The sequence below is a fragment of the Lepisma saccharinum genome, chromosome 6 (genome assembly GCF_977018435.1).
Source record: "Lepisma saccharinum chromosome 6, izLepSacc3.1, whole genome shotgun sequence".
Taxonomy (NCBI): Eukaryota; Metazoa; Arthropoda; class Insecta; order Zygentoma; family Lepismatidae; genus Lepisma; species Lepisma saccharinum.
Window position 1 is genome coordinate 31,447,868 of NC_139234.1, and position 19,862 is coordinate 31,467,729.

General features: G+C 35.1%; 1 protein-coding gene across 3 annotated transcripts in view; it reads left to right on the forward strand.

Annotated features, from left to right (window-relative positions):
* The window catches only part of LOC145988673 (organic cation transporter protein-like), a 66,007-nt gene that overhangs the window by 29,551 nt on the left and 16,594 nt on the right, over window positions 1-19,862 (forward strand). For all 3 annotated transcript variants that reach the window (XM_083123737.1, XM_083123736.1, XM_083123738.1), the window contains exons 8-10: window positions 973-1,070; window positions 2,918-3,132; window positions 18,509-18,690. In XM_083123737.1, the coding sequence (XP_082979863.1) occupies window positions 973-1,070; window positions 2,918-3,132; window positions 18,509-18,690 (495 nt within the window). The remainder of the gene's footprint in view (window positions 1-972; window positions 1,071-2,917; window positions 3,133-18,508; window positions 18,691-19,862) is intronic.

Sequence of the window (19,862 nt, forward strand, 5' to 3'; positions counted from 1 at the left end):
ATTGCAACATTTGAAAAGCGGGTCAGTGGACGATGGAACAGCAGTATGCTTGCTGAATATTGCTCGTCTATAATCAGAGAGACTCCTTCAGATAGATACAAGAGAAGAAGATCACAATTATTATTTCCGTAGAAGTTTGTACTGTCTTTGGTTTGTATACGTAAAATGCCTGTCTAATGTCTGTGCAACAAAATGTCATGTGACTGTAAAATACAAATGGTATGTCTTGGGAGAAAACTGACTTCACATATCGATTTAGTACATTCAACTTATTTTACCTCACATGTTTTCAACCAAAGGACATTTTTCGTATACATTTTTTTAGTCTTTTGTTTGTATACGTTGATTTACCTGTCTAATGTCTGTGCAACAAAATGTTATGTGACTGTACAATAAAAATAGTATGTGTTAGGAGAAAACGGATTTTACATATGGATTTAGCACCTCCAATGTAGTCAAATTTTCCTGTTTTCAACTAAAGGACAGAACATGACCTCAAATTTGTTGTACAGTGTAATTGTTTCATACATGATGTTTATCTCCTTTCTGAAATTGTCATTACATGCAAAGTGGTCAAGAGTATATGGAAATGGTCACTGGCCATTTTTAAAACTTCTCATTCAGAGTTCATTCGAAACGGCTAAACATTCATAAATATAATGTGTCTCTTCTTAATCATAACAAATGCGTCTGACTATTGTCAGTATCAGAAATGCAGAAATGTGATTTCACATATTGAACAGGTTTGATCTTCTGTATGAAACATATGAACTTATAATGATCATTTTTGTCAGTATGTCCTTGTATTATGTGTAATTTAGTTCACAAAGTCATTGCTCACATGTGACATTCAGCAGTGTACTTTTAAATATTTTCATTTGTTATATACCAATGTTGTTGTAATATTTTAAATCTACTTGATCTATTATTTAGTTAAAAATGCTAAGAACCTTTCTTACTTTCTGTTATTAGTTTGAACAGCAGCAAGCCACACAACCACGTTCAAGTCTGAAAGCAATGTTGCGATCAAGAAAATTGTTCCTGAGAAGCTGTAACATATTTTTTAACTGGTAAGATTGATTTTCTTTAATTAATGATAGTACAGTGGAATCTCGATTTTACATTTTTCAGGGAACCAAACTGAATAAAACCTAAAATGCAGGAAAATATAAAATTGAGATAAATTTCATAACATGTTGCTGGAATCGTCAAGATTGAATGTATAATGTGGGAAAATGAAGAAGCGGGGTTTTACTGTAATATTGATGTGTGTCATTGGTGATCAGATAGGCTTGCTTGCTCTTTTGAATCTTCAGTTCCTAAAGATTTAAACAAAAAAAGTTTTTCTTTAACTATGTAAAACCTTTTTATTAGTGTTTTCAGTTTTTAGTGCTGTATATTTTATTAGTGTATACAAAATGAGATAATAATTCTCTTTCAAATGCACTATAATACAATTTTTTGTAAATAATGTATTTAAAATTTAATCAAATTTTGAAATTGTCAGAGTAATAGCTAGTGCCAGAAAGAAATATTAAAGGAAGAATATGTATATTACAAACTAAAAATAATGTTAATGATAATACATTTGGAAATCTTTGTTCCGCATCAGTTCCCACCAGAGCTGTACTGGTGTAACAGGACACTGGGCAAAATCTCGGTGCACCATCTTGGCACTCTTTTTTGTTGGTACTATTTGCAGTCGATTACAGGTATAATGGTGATGAATAAACCCTTTCCTGAAATAATTCTTAAAGCTTTCCTGGTGGTGAATGATGATGAGGTTTTCTCGGGATATCAACCAGGTGATTTCCAGATAGTATTCCGAGCTTTCGAGAGCTAACATCATTCTCACTTCAGGATATTTCAATACTTGGAGATGAAAGTGACGTTAGCTCTCGAAAGCTCGGAAGCATATCCGGAAATCATCTGGTTGATATCCCGAGAAAACCTTTTCATCAAACCCTTTTCTGTTCTCAGTCTCCTGCAGAGGGAGGCAAAGAAGCTTCAAACAAGCAAAAGGAGGAAATGTTGAAGAAAAAAGAAAGTAAATACTGTATCATGCGCCCCTGTGAAAATATTGACACTCAATTAAATTTACATTGTTGTCAGCATGGAAAGAAATAGTTCATAAAAATTGTCTTGCTTCTTATATCAGTTCAAGTTTATGAGTACTAATGTAAAATCAGTTAATGTGATTTGTTAATTATGATGTGATATACAACTCACCAAATAATGACAAATACAGGGACATTTTGAAAGTAGGAAACAGTCAAAGTTGCAATGTATTTTTGGTGTTTTGATGATTTTTTTTAAAAAATTAAGTGATAGTCTCTTTTATTTTGTGTACTAACTATAGTTTTTTAAATCAAATTTGGACTTTATTTCACAATTCAACATCAAAATGTCATTTTATATACTGCTTGCTGGTGTCAAAATTTGCTCACTATTGTTTTCTGAAATGTCGATCTTTTATTCACCATAAATATGTGCCTTAGTTATACAGAAGATCCTCGACTTCACGTTTTCAGGAGACAAAAGTGAAAAAACTTGAAATGCAGGAAAATATAATGTCGGAAAAATTTTATAGCATTTTACTCTTTTAGGACCATGAAGATTGAATGTATAGTATAATGCGGGATAATGTAAAATCGAGGTTCCACATCATAATGTTTCTTTGGCGGCATTTTTAGGCAACTGAAAATATTGTTATGAAATAAATTGTTCATTAGCAGTTTTGCACTTTTTTCTTTTTCTTTTGTGTTTAATTTAATGTGTTGAAAAGAGTTGGATTTTTCATGAAATGTTCTTAATAAAGACATACAGTAACCTTTATCACAAATATGCAAGCAATGTGATAATTACTTTTATCAATATATGACATAATCATACAAATACATGTTTCTTTTTTTAACAGGATGACAAATGCTCTAGTGTATTATGGACTGTCTTTACATGCAACAAGTTTAGGAGGAAATATCTTCTTAAATTTCATTTTAGTAAGCCTTATTGAAATACCTGGATACACATTTGCATGGTTTGCCATGACGTATTTGGGGAGGAAACGTGCTCTGAGTGGATCTCTGTTTATAAGTGGACTGTCCCTGTTTGCTGCAGCATTTATTCCAACAGGTGATATGTTACATTATGTTTTTTCTATGGAATTAATTTGTAACAAAGCTTTACACTGCTATTAAATGATGTGTAGAAGAAAGTTACATGATGATATCTTTCTTTCTGCAGTTGGCTCAAGCTAAAAGAAAATCACACAGAAAAGGCTATTCAAGGTATTGATATTGATTTCTCATCCTTTACGATATAACATTTCTCAGAGCAAATACATAATTAAATGGCAGGGGTGTGACAAATTGTCACTACTCCATGAGTATAAGCCAATATAGGCATGTTGGTTTATTTACTGGTAATTTGACCAATCCAGTGTTTCTATAAATACATGCAATCCAGTGCAAAATTCTGTTTTTCCGTTGCCCTGGAAAAGTCAGTTAGATTGGATAGTTTTTTTCTTTGCCAGAATTAGAAACTAAAGAAAAAAAACATCCATTGCACATTTTACTCCAACAAGCTTCCTGTGTTGATGTTTTGTGCATTTATTTTTTCAAATTTATTTTGAACAGTGTTGAATAAACTTCATTCATTTGATTATTATATGAAGTTCAAAACCTAACATTTATGTATTTATATGTTAAGCGTTATAATATGGCATGGAAAGCTATTTGAAAATACCTGGAAAATCTGGAAAAGAAAATTCTTGGCAAAATATGTGGTAACCCTGTGAAGTTTTTCTTAAGAAATTGGTTTTGTAAGTACATGTCTAAATATGTAGTTTTTTTTCTAAGGTAGAACCTTTTTCAGCCACCTGGTTACATACATTAACTAAGAGGTGAACGAACCTCGCAGGTTCTCCATGAGACATTCGTTATTTTATGTTGGATTGGTAGAATATTGCTTATCAGAATTGGTGAATTTTACCCTGTACCTTTAACAGTATCAGCAAGCATCTAAGGCCCAGATAATATTTATGTAATTAAATATTTTTCCCTTTCTACTAAAAAAAAAAAAGGTAAAGTGTTCCCCTGTGCTTAGCACAACGCCATGAAGGCGTATAGGGGGTGTGGGGGTAACGCCCCACACTTTCTTGATCTGGTCGTGAGTGAGGGTGATGTGATGAGCATCACGCCCCTGACCGCCTTTACCCCCCAGGGTTTCCCCCAGGTACCCATGTTATTCGACGCTGGGTGGGCGCCGGGGCCGCTTCCATCGTTAGAAAAGTTCCCGGATTTGAACCGGCCGGGGATCGAACCCAGGACCTTTAGCATGGTAGTCAGCCACGTTACCGACTAAGCAGATGAATATGACAAACACTGACTAATTAGCATACAGAAATTTCATTTCACAAATTTGTACATGTTTTGATGTATTACATTTTACATAACATGCTATACTTGCATCATTTCTGTAGTTTTCACTGGGTAATACACATATATTTGCTTGATAAACATTCAAAATAAGATGTCTCTAAAATTCCGAGTAATTTTTCTCTGATTGTGGTAGTCCCATCACATTACTTGCATAATCTTCTTTCAAGCCATGAAAATTGCACTGCAAAAATCATGGATTTGTATGTACTTTGTTCTTCACTACTGATTTCGTAAATAATCAGTTTCGATTCTGGGAATAGTGATTGCAAGTTATCAGTGCAGATAGTGGCCCTGAAAGAATTTTCAAGTGGTGCACTTAACCCCCACCAAAAAAAAAAAAGGTACTGTAATGAGGAACGAACCGAAGACAGCAAAGACTTACATATTTTTACATGTTTAGGTACAGGGGTTGGACAAACATATGGAAACACCTGGTAAAAGCCAGACTTCTTCATCTACTATCATTATATGAATATTTTGATGAATATATAAGAAGATGAAGAAGATGCAGTAACGAACGTTTGTGTGTGCTCCGCAAATTTGTTTAATTTACTCAGTTTTTGTGTCTATACTGGATATTCCTGTTATAAAACAAATGCAGTAAGTACTGTAGATTATATACATACATAAATCAATCGAAACTAGTAATGTAAAGTGATATATTGAATCATTTCTCGTCGCTCAACACAATGTAAACAAAGAACAGCAGTTTCAACGACAAGTGTAGTCACATCGTTTATACAGCACGATTGGAGCACAATCGTTCGGCATGAATGCGTGTGCGGTGTGTTCGAAACCTGTTTCGAGGCAAGAACTTTTATCAAAAATACAGTGTAGCAACTGTGTTAATTGGTTTCATACGAAATGTGTTCAGCTGAAAGACGCAGACGTAGAATTTATAAATTCTACGAAACAAGTATGGCGCTGTAAAAATTGTGTAAAGGATAGATGCAGTAGTATATCTCTTGAAAGTGTTTCGGAACCAAGTGAAATGAGTCAGCCGTCTATGATGGATGTATACAAACTATTACAAACGCTTTCAAAGGAAGTGGAGGAACTGAGGAAGCAAAATAAAGAGACAGAGCGGGAATTAAGCAAATCATTGGATTATGCTCATCAAAAACTGGATGAAAATGTTGATTTAATAAAAAAGCAATCCGAGACCATCGCCACATGTCTTGGACAGGTAGAACGGCTGCAAGAGGAGAACACTCAACTCAAGAAACAACTTCAGGAGACGCAGTTGCAGTTTGATGAACTTGAACAATACGGGAGAAGAAATACAGTGGAAATTTTCGGCATTCCCGAAAACCCAAATGAAGGTCCTTATGAAATTGTGAAAAATGTAGGACGGGCTCTAGATATGCAAGTGGAAAATGAAATGATAGACACTTGCCATAGGTTAAGGAAACTTCCCTATCAAAAATCAGCAGGTATTATTGTCAAGTTTGTAAGGCGGGCAGATAAAGAGAAAATTGTACAAAAACGAAAGGTTAAAAGGAATCTTAATTGTACCCATGTAGGATTTTCTGGTAATGACAGTGTATATGTTAACGAAAGCTTAACACCTCTTCGTAAGACCATATATGGTCAAGCAAGAAAAATAAAACGAGAGAAAAATTATGCATTCTTGTGGGTTGACAGTTCAGGAACGATTAAACTAAGAAAAAGAGAAGGCGACAGGAATGTTTTTGTTTTAAAGACAGTTGAAGATATTACTAAATTGGCATGACTCTAAATGGCTTCCCCAAATGACATTTCCATTTACTATCAAAATGTTAGAGGTTTAAATACAAAAACACGAGAGTTTTATGTAAATAATATTGTGAATAGTTACGATATAATTGTTATTACTGAAACTTGGTTAAATAGTGGTGTATATAGTAATGAATTGTTTGATGATAACTATAATGTGTTCCAACATGACAGGTTAGAAAATAAGAGAGGAGGAGGCGTATTAATTGCTACTAAGCATAATATAAGATCTGATAATATTATTCTAGACAATAATAGGGATATTTTATGTGTAAAAGTAAACTTAAATAATAGAATATATTATGTAATTGCTGTATACTTCACCCCTTCTTCAACTCTGAATGATTATATATCTTTCTATGATCTGTTTGAAGACTACGAAGAATTGCAAAACAATAACATTATTGTAATTGGTGATTTTAATCTGCCGAAAATTGTAGATTCCAACTATAACCTGCAAACAGGTGGAACTTGTTACAGAAGTTTGGACAATTTCTTGAATCTTTATAACTTACATTCTATTAACAATATTAAAAATCACAATAGTAGAACCTTAGATTTAATTCTAACAAATGTACATAACAATATCATCGTAAATAGGGATGAGATGCCTCTTGTCAAGGAAGATCTTCACCATCCGGCTTTAATATTAAATGTGCATTTTAAAATATCAACAAATGTGTTGAAACCAAATCCAATCGAAATATTAGATTTTAAGGGGGCAAACTTTTTAACATTATACGAAATGTTACGAGACATAAACTGGGCTCCCATTACTAGAATGGGTGAAGTGGAAGAGACTGTAAACTATTTTTATGAAAATGTGAACTCTGTATTTCATAACACTGTACCAAAGAAGAAGGTCCACAGAAAATACAAATACCCTCAGTGGTTTACTGGTGAAATTATTAAAACTTTAAAACTTAAGGAATATCATAGAAAACGCATGAAATACGCTGATGATAGTAAAACAAATTATAGAGAAACTCGCAAAAAGGCAAAGGCAATTATAAGTAAAGCATATCGTATGTACATTAAAGAAACCGAGGAAAGCATTAACAATAATATAAAATCTTTTTGGAACTATGTACATAATAAGAAGGGTAGAAACGCGTATTCAAATCAAACTATGATACATGACAGCAGAACTTTACAAACAAATCAAAGTATAGCTGACAGCTTTGCTTCGTACTTTCAATCTGTTTATGCTGAATATCCTAGCACATACGAAATTACCGATGAAGTTGAATTAAAGGTATCTAGTTCACTCACTAATTATGGGATCACTGACAAGGAATATTGGTATGCAGTAATAAAATTAAAACCGAAAAAATCCAGTGGACCAGATGGAATTCCTCCATATGTAATTAAGGCTTGCGCCGAAGTGCTTCAGAAACCATTATGTTTTATTTATAATTTAATAATGAAGACACAATGTTTCCCCAAGATTTGGAAATTAACTAAAGTCTGCCCAATCTTAAAATCAGGTGAATGTACAAGAATTGAAAATTATAGACCAATTGCTGTAATATGTGCACCTGCTAAAGTGTTAGAACAAATTTTATATGCAAGAATATTCAAACATGTCAAAAACTACATAAGCGATTGCCAACATGGGTTTTTTCCAGGTAGATCTACTACAACCAATTTAACAAATTTTGTGCAAGATGTATATAATGCATTCTATTGCAGATCTGCTGTACACACAATCTATATTGACTGTGCAAAAGCTTTTGATAAAATCAACCATGATATTCTTCTGCATAAACTATCAGGCTTTGGTTTGACAAATAATATGTTGAATTTACTGAAATCATATCTTCAGGGTAGGAGACAATATGTAACTTACAAAGAATCAAAATCATGTGAATATACTGTAAACTCCGGTGTCCCACAAGGATCTAATCTAGGACCTCTCTTATTTATTTTGTATGTAAACGATCTACCAACTTGTGTTAAGAACTCACAGATTCTTCTGTATGCTGATGATATTAAATTGTACAAAGTAATTAATGGTCTAGACGATACAATAGATCTCAAAGAAGATATAGAGAAACTATATGATTGGAGCTGCTTAAAGGATCTCACATTTAATACAAATAAATGCTACTTTATGCAACTAACGAATAAAAGAAATAATTTGAGGTGTACATATTCAATTTGTGGTAAATTACTTCCAGAGGTGAACCTAATCAAAGATCTTGGTGTTTTCATTGATTCTGCTTTGACCTTCAAAGAACACATATCATATATGGTAAATAAGGCCTACAGATCATTAGGTTTTGTTATAAGGAATTCTAGAGATTTTAATAATATACATTGTATTACAACTCTATATAATAGCATTGTAAGAAGTAGACTTGAATACGCATCCGTTATTTGGTCTCCAATGTATAGATCGTACGAAAATAGCATAGAAAGAATTCAGAAAAGGTTCCTAAGGTATCTCTTTTACAAAAAATATGATATGTCCCCACGACAAAATAACGTGAATTACATTAATCTGCTTGACATATTTGGATTTAAGAGTCTTAGTAATAGGAGGAAAATATTAGAACAGTTGTACTTGTATAAAACAATTAATGGTGTCTTAGACAGCAGCTCCTTTCTCGGTCAAATACAATTCAATATAAGAAAAAATAATCTATGTAATAGAAATATTCTAACTTCTAAAATTTCAAAAACTCAGAAATATAGAAACTCACCAATAAATAGAATGTGTCACAGTTACAATATCCTTGTTGCAAACAATCAATGTGTGGATTTTTCACTTCCATTTGACAGATATAAAAGAATAATAGATTCAGTGCTATAGAAACTCTGATAGAATATACCTAGGTAGATTGTTTGAAATAAATGTTACCATTTACAGTGTGCAATATTTGTGAATCACGTATAAACCTCTTGCCTAAATGTATGTAGATAAGTATATATACTGTATATATCTCATGCGTTACGTATGTTGTAAGTTGTATGTTATATGTATTGTACGTGAATGAATGAATATGTGTTTGTATATTTCCATGTAATTTCTATTGTATTAATCAAACACAGTGTACGCCTTCTGTAATTGGAGGTTCAATCCTCTGTAGAAGTGCAAAGCATAAATAAATAAATAAATAAATTAGGACCACCCTGGGAATCCAAAACAACCTGAATTCACCATAATATGGAATATGATGCCCCACACCATGACCAGCCCACTGCCATGCTTCACCATTGGCATGAGACAGACTTGGTCGTGCACTTGGTTCAGTTTTCTCAACATGTAAACCTGTCCTGTGGTTGGGAACAGTGTGAAGGATGACTTATCAGAATGGATAACAGTCTCCCTTTGCTTGGCCATCTGCAATTTCTGTGTGTTGCACCATTATTTTTCCTCATTGGCATTCACCTTATTTACCAGTAGTTTGGCAATTGTGGTTTGCCCATGAATATTTTTCTTACGGAGTTCCCTTCTCACTGTTTTTGTAGACATGAGGGTTTGGCAGACATGTATTCGGTTCCTGCGTAACTTTTGCAGTCAACCTTTTCTCATTCCTAGTTACAATCCTCTTTGATCCTCTTTCATCTTCTGTCACTGAGTTTACACTTTCATCTCCAATTGTATCTCTCTGAATACGTTTCTCCAGAAACACTATATGCCATCATGACCTAGGATACAGCACCTCTCAATACTCCAAATAAGCAGGCTACTTTTTTACCAGCTAGGCAGACACCAGCAATTTGCTCTCTTTGAAACTTTCCCAGCTCAGTCTTGATTAACTATCAACTGCACAGCACGATGTATACAGAGCAACTGTAACCTCCTACTGGTTCTAGAGGATTCCTATCATAATGGAAAGAAAACAAAACACATGTCGCTCCTCATCCAATTTTACAAGGTAAATATGTGTCAATTTAATCATTACCATGCATGGTGTTTCCATAATTTTGTCCATCCAACCCTTGTACACATTTCACATGTTTTGACTACATGTAGGAATATGAGAGGAAAAGTTTTGGCGGAGCGAGTGTTTGACCTCCAGAATACTCCTGAAACCTACAATAAATTGTCGATTAATCTGAAAATACGCAAGTTTCGTAAAGCTTGTTTTTAGTTCATTTTATGCTGATGAGCTAAGCGGGACTAAATATACAGTTTTAAGTTGGATCCAAACCAGAGTGATTATCGAGTGCGGCACTGTTTAATGTGTCCTAGGATACACATTCGGTGCAAACAGATTTGCAAGTTGTGTGTTTACTTTTTCAGAGTGGATTACAATGCAAGTTGAGGAAGAGTTTGAACTGATCCCTGCAAACGGGGAGGGGGGGGGGGGTCGAATATGAAGTTAACTGAAGCAAAGAATATGTGACTTTTTTTACGATGTGTTTTAGACAGCCGAACCAGAACGAAATTTACAGCCCCGATTTTTTTGTTTTGTTTTGTGCCAGGGAAAGGTTGTGTTCTCTCCCAAGAGAATCTTCTCTTACCAGATAATCCTGTAACGGACAATGTTCTAGTTCATTCATTCATTGTTTTCTGCCTAATTGGCAGGTTTTTCACTGCAATCTCCAGCTTTCCCTGTTCTCTGCCTTACGCTTCGTAATAGCATACGACCCAGTTAATTTAATATCATCCATAAGCTGATATCTCTTTCTTCCACGGACTTTTCTTCCTTCAATCATTCCCTCCAAGGCATCTCTTAGCAGGCAGTTTCTTCTTAGACAGTGTCCTAACCAGTTTCTTTTCCTCTTCTTGATGGTCTCCAGTATTGATCTTTTTCACCAACTCTTTTCAGTACGGCTTCGTTTCTTACCTTGTCCGTCCATTTTACACGCTCCATTTTTCGCCATGTCCACATTTCAAAAGCTTCGAGTCGTTTCTCTTCATTTCTTCTCAACGTCCAGGTTTCTGCACCATATAGTGCTACACTCCACACAAAACATTTCACTAATCTCTTCCTTAGACCTATGTCCATGGGTCCACAAAAAACATTTTTTCTTCTATTGAAAGCTTCTTTTGCTATTGCGATTCTCATTTTCACTTCTTGGTTGCAGCTCATGTCACTGCTTATAGTGCATCCGAGGTACTTGAAGCTATCCACTTGCTGGATTCTTTCACTGTTTGCTCTCACATTAATATTCCTTGGTTTCCGTCCTATAACCATTGCCTTTGTCTTCTTTACATTAATCTTCATTCCATACTGCTCACAGCTGCTGTTTAACTCTTCTAACATACTATTTATGGTTATTTCATCCTCAGCGAATAATGCCATGTCATCAGCAAATCTTATGCAGTTTATTCTTCTTCCTCCCAATTTGACACCTCCTGTGCCCTGGAAACAAGTTTTCACTATATCTTCTAAATAAATATTAAACAAAGTAGGCGATAGGCAGCATCCTTGTCGTACTCCTCTTCCAATTTCACAGCCTTCTGTCATTTCGTCTCCTGTTCTCACTTTAACTCGTTGATTTATGTATAAGTTGCTTAGAAGTCTTCTCTCTTTCCAATCTACACCAATTTTCTTCAGAATTTCTAAAAGTTTAACCCAATTCACTCTATCAAAGGCTTTCTCCAGGTCTACAAATACTACAAACACCTCCTTTCCTTTCTCTAAATATCTTTCCCCAATGGTCCTCAGTAAACCGTCTCTTGCTCGAGCCAGTGTGACTACTGTCAAGATTCTTCAGAGTTTCACTTCTTGCAATAAACGAGATTGTTTTCCTTTCCATAGTTCTCCATGCAAACGGGTTTCTTATGAACTAAAATTGTAAGAATTTCGTGGAAGAGCAACGACTTTGCACAATTAAAAGAAAATACTGTTTTTTAAAAGACTTTTTGCCACAACATGCATCCCGTACATAACCGGTTGTATAACTAGGCAGGATAAATGGTGTTAACCGTCTCCTTGGAATCTTTGTGTCCGCGTTAAGCTCTGTGTTCTCATTTTGTGTAACATTTTTTACACTTTCTTTAAAACGTACAATATTATTATGTAGTACATATAAAGCTTATTTTCTGAGCTACGACCAAGTATAAAACATCCTTTGTGGGGGTAATTTATACTCTACTTTATTTACACGTGAAAACAGGCGCCATCTTGAAAAGTTTGGATAACTCGAAGTCGTTTAATACGAAGTTGACATTTTTTGGTCCCTTGAACTTCGTATTAACGAGGTTTTCCTGTATGTGCCTCCACCGGGTATGGAACCCGGGACCCTTGATTACAAGGCGACTACGTTTTTGTGAGGAGTGTATGTTCAAATGCTGTTCTCTTCTTCACATTCTCCAATACCTGCTGTTACTACCTAAGAAAATCAGGGAATTTGAACTATGCATCCAAATATCAGAAAAATAAGGGGGAAAACAAGTGGTGTTTTTTTTCATATACTTTTCAGGTTTTTTAAATGGAAATTCAACTTTTTGTCAAACCAACTTCTTGATGATTGTAATATTTAGTTTTGTTTATTTATTTTGGACAATGTTGAATATACCTGATTCTCTTGAATAGCAAGTAGAATTTAACACTGAAAACTTTGTCATTAGCATGTTAAAACACCACTGTAATTTATTTTTAAATTACTTACAAAAATTACATACAAAATTTCTTAGAAAACTTTGTATGAAAAATTAAGATAAGCTCAGAAATGAAGGTTACTTAAGTTAACAAGCTACAGATAAGAACTTGTTTCATAAGTTATGGCAACTGAGTTTTTCATCAACAATCTTTCCCTTACAGCATGTTCTGCCTAAATATTTAAATCACATACTGTCTGAACTTACTACAATTTACTTGCAACATATAAATTCTTTTACATGCCTAATGTCAACATGAGCTCCACAGGTGGTGTAGTAAATGTTCAATCGGTATTCTACGTCAACCCCCTTGTTCGGAAACATTTATGGTGTCATAGTGTCATTGAAATACAAGTTCTGTCACATACATCACCAGTGTAGCATATTTAGTACCTGCTCTTTAACACTAGAATGGCAGGAGAGGTCACTGTTTCTTTAATAACTATCCCATTTCTATTATTTATGCCTTGAAATTTGGTGACATTTCATAATTCTTTGTCCTTTTTAAGATTGTATATTGAAATGTACAAAATATAATTTATTTTTGTGAAATTTCATGTTATACCCCTAGAACAGTAAAGTTTCAATATATGCTGCAACATTAGGTTGCAGTTCCTGTGTCAACTGTCTTTAGAATGTTCCCACTTGTCACAGTTTACATGTTGTCGTGTAGGTAGTGTTCTTGGACCAGGAAGGACGTCTCCGAACATGTTGCATAAAGTAGCAGTTTCTCATGGTGAAATGTTGCGTATTCTGGTGTGTTTAGTTGTTGATTATAATTTTTATTTCTAATCAAAATGTATCATAAACTACCTAGACACTTTGGTTAATATAAGCACAGAAAATAATATAAATTAAAAATATGTTCCCATTCTAAAATAATCAGGATTTTAAATGCATTTCTTATGAGGGTTCAAGATGACTCCTTTCCGCTATTCTAGGGGGTATCAGATCCTTCGCTGTTCTAGAGTCGTTTTCACGTTCAGAAGACACAATGGGCTCTTATGGGCAATGCTTTTCTTATGGGAAATACGACCGCGCTGTTGTGAAATTTCTGGATTTACAAATTTAGCTTAAGTAAAATCGGTACCTGTAGTTTTGCAGGAAATTTTGTAGAGAATACGATGGTGAACACAAAAAACTGGTAACTTGCTTACATAATTTTAGATAAATTAAAAACGCAAATTTTCCGTGAAAACACAATTTTTACATTGTTTTCATTCCTAACGTTGAAACATGGCGTAAAATTGAAACATTCATTATTAAAAAAATTGACGCTGTTTTTTAATTGTCATAGGTGATGGTGGTACTCAGAATTTATCAATACTTTAAAGCATATTCGCATTAAAAAATATTCAAATAAAGTATGTGGAGATTTTTTATATTCATGCAGTAGAAAATGTCGTCGCTGGCCATTTTTTGTTCTGTAATTCCAAGTAAAAACTTCCAGCGACAAAGTTGTGGAGAAAATAATGAAATTATTTTTTATAACCACTCAAATGTTCCAAGAAATATTACTTCCATGCATTTGGAGTTTCTTTTTAACCCGAACTGCGCGCGAAGTAAGGAGACGTTGTCTGGCCATCTTGAGCCGACTCACCGCAGCATTCCGGCTATCACCACCAAGTTTTCGAGTTGTTATTTTATTTCCATTCAGTAAAAATATGAACTTCATGCAGTTTGTTATAATAGAATTGAAATTACTTAAATTTAATAATTGACAATTATTTCCAATGCTGCTGTTGTGAGCAACATTCACGTTGTTTTCGTTTACATTACTGTCGACATTAATACTGAAATGAAGATCACCTTTCAGTTTCCAACGTACACATAAATTCATAGACACCATATTAACCTTTGAAAGGATTTCCAACACGTGATAAAATATGGGGCTTCAAGATAGAAATATGACATGCCTTGCTTGAGTCAATCACGTCTTATCAGTTCACGTGGGCCATAACTCATTTGTTTGTTTGGGTTGCAACTTGAATTTAACCCTGTAACGTTCACAGTATAATATTAATATTAATAATTACATATAATTATCATTATATATACAAAATATGTAACACCTTCATTGTGAAGGAAGGTCATCATTTCCCGGCGACATGAGCTAGCGCTGTATTGGCAACACTGTGCGGTTTCTCCATAAGCGCCGTTGTGTCTTCTGAACGTGAAAACGACTCTAGTATTAACAAGCTTCCCATAGAAAAGTATCAGGCTGCAAGTCCTCAGACATCTTATGCTTGGTATGTTTAGTCCTGTTTTTCTGAGTTTCTTGTCCTGCTTCAAAAGAATGTTTTCTGCCATTGTACTTGCAGCAAAAACAGGGTAATGGAAGGATGGCATACTTGAGTTCCGCAATCAATATCGCAGAAATAAAAAAAGAATAATTAAGCTTCACACTGGATCCATTCACTCTGTAGAAACACAGCTGCTGTTCATGCTCTACCAACAGACCAAGAGGCAACATGATGCACACATATCCGGGTCTCTAACAGTCTGGAAATCCTGGAAATGTTAGGGAAATTTACTGTTTCTATAAAAATCAATGTTTTTGTAGTACACTAAAGTAGGTTTTTGAACAACAAAAAAAGGACAAGCAAGAAATTTAAAATTTGTTGTGAACAAACTATATTTCAATTTGATGCATTACCAGTAATTACAGGAGAAATTGTGTATTAACCTTTTGCCGCCCAAGGCCTTTTTCACAAGTAAGCCTCTATTGCCCAAGCCGATTTTGAGTAAAATGCAGAGTTTCAATTAAATGAGTGTAGATCGGAGGCTAATTGCCCTAGAGAGATGAGTGATATACCGTTGTACGCGGAATGAACCAGAGATTCAGACTATATGAAATTTTTGAAAATTCGGCATATATGTGGCGGGGGGGGAGGGGGCTAACTCTCAAAATTCCAAAATTTCGGGAAAAAAATTTGGTTCCCCCACCCTCCCTCCAGTGTCGACATGCACATGGAAATGATCGCTGACATGTAAGGAACACAAAAACATTTGCATTATTATCATATGACCAATGTAACTTGAGTTGTACCCCCAAAAGGAATGGTCGGCACGCCACTGATTCAAGCTTCAAAATGCAGCGGTACCTTGAAATGACTATAGCTCAGAAACTAAATGCCCTAGAGATATGAAAGATCTACCGTTGTACGCAGAATGAATCGCAGATTTAGACGATATATAATTTATGCACATTCTGCATATATATGGAGGGGAAAAGGGGGGAAATCCCCTGAAAATACTTTTTTTTTAAAAAAAAATGGGGTTTCGCCCCCCCCGCCCTCCGAAAAAAGGATATGAAAAGTTCAAAATGCACATAGAAATTATCGCTGGCATGTAAGAAACAGAAAAATATTTGCATCATTGTCATATGACCAATGTAACTTGAGTTGTACCCCCGAAAGGAATGGCCACTTATTCAAACTTCAAAATGCAGCGGTACCTTGAAATGACTATAGCTCAGAAACTGAATGCCCTAGAGATATGAAAGATATACCGTTGTACGCAGAATGAAACACAGATTCAGACGATATATAATTTATGCACATTCGGCGTACATATGGAGGCGGAAAGGGGGGAAATCCCCTCAAAAATACTTTTCTTTAAAAAAATGGTGTTTCCCCCCATCCCCCCCACCCCGAAAAAAATGTCAAAATGCACAAATGCAAAATTTATGCAAATTTGGTGTATATATGGAGGGGGAAGGGAGAAAACCCCCAAAAATTATTTTAAAAAATTGTCACTTCACACAAAAAATGTCCTCGCACTTGGGCACAAAACGACACCTACGCACAACATTCACGGACGAAAAGCTAGAACGTAGTGACAAATGAGCGCCAATTCTTGCAGCTGCTTGAAATTCTATTTTTAGACAATGCTGGGTAACCCCTGTTGCCACTTGTGCTAAAAAAAACAAAGGTTTCCTTCAGCGCACTTCGAAATTCCATTCTCACAACGCAGATTCAACAACCAGTCTTCCTCCTCCCCCCCCCCCCCCTGCTTGCGCCCTCACGGAAAACTTTGAGTGAAAAGCATTGCTTTAGAACAACAAAGCCGGTCTTCCTTTGTCGGCAAAAAATTGACCTTGAAAAGAGACGCAAAAGAGAAGTCCCTTTCCCCGCCTTTCCCCATCCATTTTCATGAAGACAAAAAAAATGCAAAAAACCATTTCTGTTAAATACATGTGTTAGGAACAATATAAAAAAATAAAATCTAAATTCTAGCCAAAAATAGAAAAGTTATAACGTAAAAACTACGACCTTGACACAGCGTCTCGAGGGTTACTTTTGGGTATCTCGTTTGAGATGCTTGGGCACCAAAAGGTTAAATATTCTAGGAAAAGGTCCTGTTTTGAAATATTTTCTGTAGAAATCTACTACTATTGGAATTTCCCAATTTGTTTTGTAATTTTTGGGTTGTGTTTGGTAGATATTAGGATTAATACAGATACTATTACTAAATTTTGCTATAATTATGTATTGTTTATGCTATAATTGTTGTGAATTTTATTAAAATATTTTTCTTTATCATAAGTCAATACTTGCTAAGTATTACGTAAGAGCTCACCCCTGATACCCCGTTTCCAACTGTCAATTTCTATTTAGTTCCCTTCTTGTTATTACTTATACAGCAAAATTATTATTCTAAAAACTTGGTTAAGAGGGATTCTAAGTTTGATGATAGCTAAAATATAGTGGCCTTCTCACACCCATGTTTACATACATGAATTGCCCTAATGGTCTCAGTCTGGAGACTTTTGGTTTTTGGTCTGGAAAAGTCAGGGAATTTTGTTTTTTATGAAATTGTAGACACCCTGTATATCACATGTCACTTGGTGTGAAAGCTTCGTTAATAATTCTCTCCACACTTCCAAACACTACCACCTGTTTCTATACAGTAAACCCAATAATCCATTTGCTTCTGTGTAATTAACCATGATTCCCCCTATCCTACCCTGTATATACAAATGTAGTAACAACATATTTCAAGATAGTAACATATATACAATCTGCCAGAATCTAATACTCACTAAAGAATTTCCTAGAATTTGTTTTTGCTACAGGGTGCTCTACAAGTCTGGACCACTTTCAGTTGCAGAATCTGTTCGATGTGTTTGCCACCGTGTTGCATGCAGAGTTGAAGATGAAGTCTCCACTTCTGCATCAATTTGTGGATCACACTAGTGAAAATTTCCTGACATACCTGTATAATTTGTTCTGCATAAGATAGAATTCTCTGAATTTCAACCCCTCATACCACACACAAAGAATAAAAAATGAAGCAGAAGGAGATCTGGGTCCCCCTGGATGCCACTCCACTTTCCTAAGCGTCCAATTTAGTGTTCAGGGTTTCATGTGTAAAAGAAAAGAAACTACTATGGGTTCAGACTTAAAGGACACCATGTACATCCTCCCTGTAAAATTGATTAAATTAAATATTAGTAGTAATGTGGGTGGCAAAGTTTTTCCATAAAGGATATCTTTGATTTGTAGCAGTAGCAAAGAGAATCAGGTTACTCTAAGCCTGATAACCATAAATAAGGAGACCACCAGGGTTCGTCTTCATTTCCCTGCTGTCCCCCCTCCACTACATGCAAGGGACTGTATCATCCACTTTGAGCATCATTGATTGAATAAATTAATCTTGAACTTCCTTTTTCCTTCTTTTTTCAAATATTCTATTTCTTTTTCAGTGCAAACAAGTTGTTTTTTTTGTCACAGAAGTATTTTTTTCTTTCTAGATGCGAGTTGGGCCACAATCACTTTGTATTTGGCAGGGAAGTTTGGGATAACTTCATCCTTTGCTACAATTTATGTATACTCAGCCGAGATGTTTCCCACAGTGTTGAGGAATGCAGGAGTGGGGATGAGCTCAATGTTTGCTAGAATAGGAGCTATTGTTGCTCCTTTTGTCTCTCTGTTGGTAAGTATGCCTATCTGTGTTATGGATATTAGAAATACAATTCAGTGAATTAGTTTCCAGACTTACTTTGCAAGGTAGGGCCATTAGCCTCATGCCCAACTTAATGGGGCAAGGTCATTTGATTTTGAGGTTTCCATTCCATAGAATAGATGTTTTCACCACTGTTCCGGATCCTGACTTGCCTTGTGTCAGTATGGGACACTTTGTTTGACAGATTCTGCTGTCTCGCTTGGGTAACCTTGTCATGAACTTACTGTCCCACCGAGATACCCGTAGTTTCTTTGCAGCATGCGGTCTTCTCTTCCCCATACCGAAGGTGCCTGTTGATACCATATCAGTATTGTTGGATATTTCATATTAGTCCTAATAAAATTAAAATTTATGTATACTAGGGCTTCTTAAATTAATTTCTAAATATGCACTTTGTAACAACAAAACCATCTAGAAGCTGTTGCGCACCAATCTTCCAGTCAGAGAATTTGTTTAATATGTCTGTCTGTAGGTGAAATCTCGGGTTGTTTGAACAAATTGAGAACATAATCTGGGCATGGGTGTTCTGTGGTGTCCCTTCATCAATTTCATTCAATCACCACTCTATGACAGATCATGAGTTCTCGAGTTGTAAAACGTTGTATAAAAATTAATTTCATATTTTGGATGCGTACGACTTACTCACTATCATATATAAGATCATGAGTTCTCGAGTTGTAAAACGTTGTATAAAAATTAATTTCATATTTTGGATGCGTACGACTTACTCACTATCATATATAAGCATAAAATCAAAATTTGTTATTTACTTACGTACAGTGAGTAAGTATATACTTGTCAAAGACAATGTTTCGGTGGCAACTGCCCCCTTCTTCAGGTCAAGCAGTCGGCTTTACGGAAATCTACAAAGCTTCGTCATTTAGAAAGGATATAGGTTTTTACGTGGACAGGGATATACCAGTTCCACAGTACACATACCAGTTCCAGTCATGCTAATTGTGATCGGATAGTAACACGGGTTTTGACAATTTTTATATGAGTTTTAAGGGATTTTGAAATGTGGGAATAGTCCTGTTTTAGTCATTTGTTATCCTAGCATTCAACATGTCCACGTTAAAACCTATATCCTTTCTAATGATGAAACTGTGTGGATTTCCGTAAAGCCGACTTCTTGACCTGAA